Below are 3310 nucleotides of genomic sequence, written 5' to 3'. Positions count from 1 at the left end.
GAATAATGGTGGCTGCCACTGTTATTGCTGTCATTCAGTGTTTTGATAATGCTGCTGGGCAGGAGCCAGCGAGAGTGCCATGCTCACTAGCTCCTGTCTTGCCTGGGGCTTGTTATTCATTTGGCTTTCCTGAGGGCCAGCTCTGAATTGGTTTAGGTTTGATCTGGTTTATTATAAGGTAGGCCCGCTTGTTCAGGACTTGAAACTTGGCCCTGGTGTTACTCAAAAAAACAGGAAAACTGACACTGGCCCAAAGCACAGTTTATTCCCTGAGTTTACCAGCCTAATGAGTATTTCCTGGGTCTCTCCCTCCCTGTTTCCTTGGACAGTAGCCTATTCCAGGTGTCAATTCCTCATTAAAGATGGCGCCTGCTATCATCTCAAGCTCTCAAGAGAATGGACCACATGAGCTATTTATGTGTGCCTTACACCTGACCAGTCGGCACAAATTTCTGGGTTGGTTCATCCCTGTTTGTGAAGCATCTGTGCATTCAGTCGTTGTTTGGTGCTGGAGCCCAAGATGCTCTGGGCTGAAAGGTTTCTCCTGTTTTGGCAGATTCCAAGCTACTCCCTCTTTCTCCTTCCCCATGTGCAGGCCAGGCTACCAACGTCTTTGTAAACATGGAGGAGGACTTCATGAAGCCAGTCATTAGCATTGTGGACAAGTTGCTGAAGGCAGGGATCAACGTGACCGTGTATAATGGACAGCTTGATCTCATCGTAGATACCATGGGTAGGAATTGACTCTGAGGGGCACATAGAGGCAGTTTTATGGGTTCAACTGGAAGGGAACTGGCCTTGGACATGTCAGTCTTGGGGTGGATGATGTTGACATGCCAGGAGGAAGGCCATTTCCCATTACATTCATCTACCCCTGACCTTGATTATTCAAAGAGTGGGGAGCTGCATGTGGCTGTGACCCCTCAGAAGCCTGGGCGTATCCGGGTTTGGGGGCCCTTGGGTATGATTAAAGAAAAGAACAGCACCTGTCTCTACCACAAAACTTAGACATTTTCCTGGTTATTGGGCAAGTACACTATTTAATTAAGGGAGAGCCTCATTTTTGTGCGACATCACAGTCAATGTTGACCACTGCAGAGTGAATTAAAACTAAACCCTAATGACCGTAACCCTGAAGACCCAGGGGAAATGGTCTTTGTGGAATCCCGACTGCTGCCCTATCACCTACCACCTATTTAATTTGCTCACTTCCAAATTAAATAGGGCCTGGTGGAGGCTCAGAGACAGGTTCCCTGACCTGGCAGGCTAATTGAGGCACAAGGTCTGACAGATGTGATGCGCCTCGTCAAACCAGAAGGGTTGAATATTTTTGTGACTGGTAAGCAAGGGACACCAAGGACAATTTGGAAAGCTGCTGCATTGCTCCATGAACAGCCCAGGTGATCCTCATCACTGTCTCATTCCTGACATCTCTCAGTCCTCCTCACGGGCCTGTCTGCCTCCAGAGGTCCCCAGTTCCCTTCCTAAAGAGCAGATGGCAGGGAGAGATACAGAGGCAAAAGCAGTCAGGCTTTGCAGCTGTTAGGTTTCTCCCAGCAGCCTAGGTGTCACTGGGAGTCAGAAATGCAGATGCTTAGGCCCTACCCTGATCTTCTGAATCCGAATTTGCATTTTAACAAGATCCCGAGTGAGTTTCATGCATACTGCAGTTTGGGAAGCACCAACTTTTAGGACCTCGACTTTTTTCCTACTCTACCCAGCTGTTAATGCCAGGCCTTTCTCTTTGTCCTTCTCACCAGGTCAGGAGGCCTGGCTGCGGAAACTGAAGTGGCCAGAACTGCCTAAATTCAGTCAGCTGAAGTGGAAGGCCCTGTACAGTGACCCTAAATCTTTGGAAACGTCTGCTTTTGTTAAGTCCCACAAGAACCTGGCTTTCTACTGGATTCTGAAAGCTGGTCACATGGTAAGAGACAGCTTTTGTTCCAGACTTAAAAATCATCCTGAGAGGGAAGCCACAGGCAGTTCTATGTCTCTGTCCGCTGCCCAGGCGGGTCTTGTAAAAAGTACGAGGGCCCGAGGGCCAGGTGTGGTGGCTCACGCCTGTAATCTCAGCACTTTGGGAGACCAAGGCGGGTGGATTGCTGGAGCCCAGGAGTTTGAGACCAGCCTGGGCCACATGGAGAAACCTTGTCTCTACAAAAAATATGAAAATTAGACCAAGCACAGAGGCTCATGCCTGTAATCCCAGCACTTTGGGAGGCTGAGACGGGTGGATCGCTTGAGCTCAGGAGTTCAAGACCAGCCTTGGCAACATGGCGAAACCCTGTCTCTACAAAAATTTACCAGGTGTGGTAGCACACACCTGTAATCCCAGCTACTTGGGAGGCTGAAGCACGAGAATTGCTTGAACCCAGGAGGCAGAGGTTGCGGTGAGCCAAGATAGCACCACTGCACTGCAGCCTGGGCAACAGAGTGAGCCTCTGTCTCAAAAAAGAACAAAAATTAGCCGGGCGCAGTGGCGCATGCCCATGGTCTCAGCTGCTCAGGAGGCTGAGTGAGGTGGGAGGATTGATTGAGCCTGAAAATTAGAAGCTATAGTGAGCCAAGATCGTGCCACTCCACTCCAGCCTGACAGAGCGAGACCCTGTCTCAAAAAAAAAGAAAGCAAAAGAAAAAGAAAGAAATACTTAGGGCTTGGGAGTGTTTTGAGTTTCCTAACAAAATTCCGCTATTAGCACTAGGCACTGCGAGCACAAGGGTGAGTGGTGTCCAGTCCCTCTCCTCAAGGAGCTTGTGGTCTAGAGACAGACAGGCAAGGAGACTGTCAACAGCATGGGGTGAGCAATGCTAAGAGGGGGCTTGGCCCAGGGAAGGGTGCCCTGCCCAGGCTTGCAGATCTGGAAGATTGTGCCCCACGTGATGCGTAGGGGTGATTTAAGGAAAGAGGAGGAGGTGGGGAGCATGGAGAACAGTGAATACAAGGTCCAGAGGAGCCTCAGACGGCGAGGCCTTGGAATGGACACTGGAGGGAGGTGACTGCAGAGGGGAAGTTTTCATACCACACTAAGGAGTTCAGACAGGGCACCAAGCAGGGGTTTTAAGTAAGGGAGTGAAATTAAGAGATTTGTCCAGGCAATACCATTCTAGCAGTAGAGGGCATGGGGCAAGCCTGGGGCCAAGGACCAGTCAATGAGGCTGTCAGGTAAATCCAGAAAGGAGGAAAGTGGATGGATTTGGTAAAGTGTAAAGAAGGGAAAATTGGCAGGACTTGGTAATCATTTGGGGTGGAAAAATACTGAAGGGTGGCTTGCAGGTTTCTGCTCCAGCATCGTGGTTTGGGATGGAGGCA

General features: G+C 49.8%; 1 protein-coding gene across 1 annotated transcript in view; it reads left to right on the top strand.

Annotated features, from left to right (window-relative positions):
- SCPEP1 (serine carboxypeptidase 1) overlaps window positions 1–3310 on the top strand; it is a 36121-nt gene that overhangs the window by 21405 nt on the left and 11406 nt on the right. Inside the window, exons 8-10 of the mRNA XM_011979265.1 lie at window positions 363–456; window positions 557–733; window positions 1761–1924. Of these exons, the coding sequence (XP_011834655.1) occupies window positions 363–456; window positions 557–733; window positions 1761–1924 (435 nt within the window). The remainder of the gene's footprint in view (window positions 1–362; window positions 457–556; window positions 734–1760; window positions 1925–3310) is intronic.

This window comes from Mandrillus leucophaeus, unplaced genomic scaffold (assembly GCF_000951045.1).
Source record: "Mandrillus leucophaeus isolate KB7577 unplaced genomic scaffold, Mleu.le_1.0 Scaffold20, whole genome shotgun sequence".
Classification (NCBI taxonomy): Eukaryota; Metazoa; Chordata; class Mammalia; order Primates; family Cercopithecidae; genus Mandrillus; species Mandrillus leucophaeus.
Note: the sequence above shows the minus strand (reverse complement) of the source record. Positions and strands in the feature narration are given on the sequence as shown.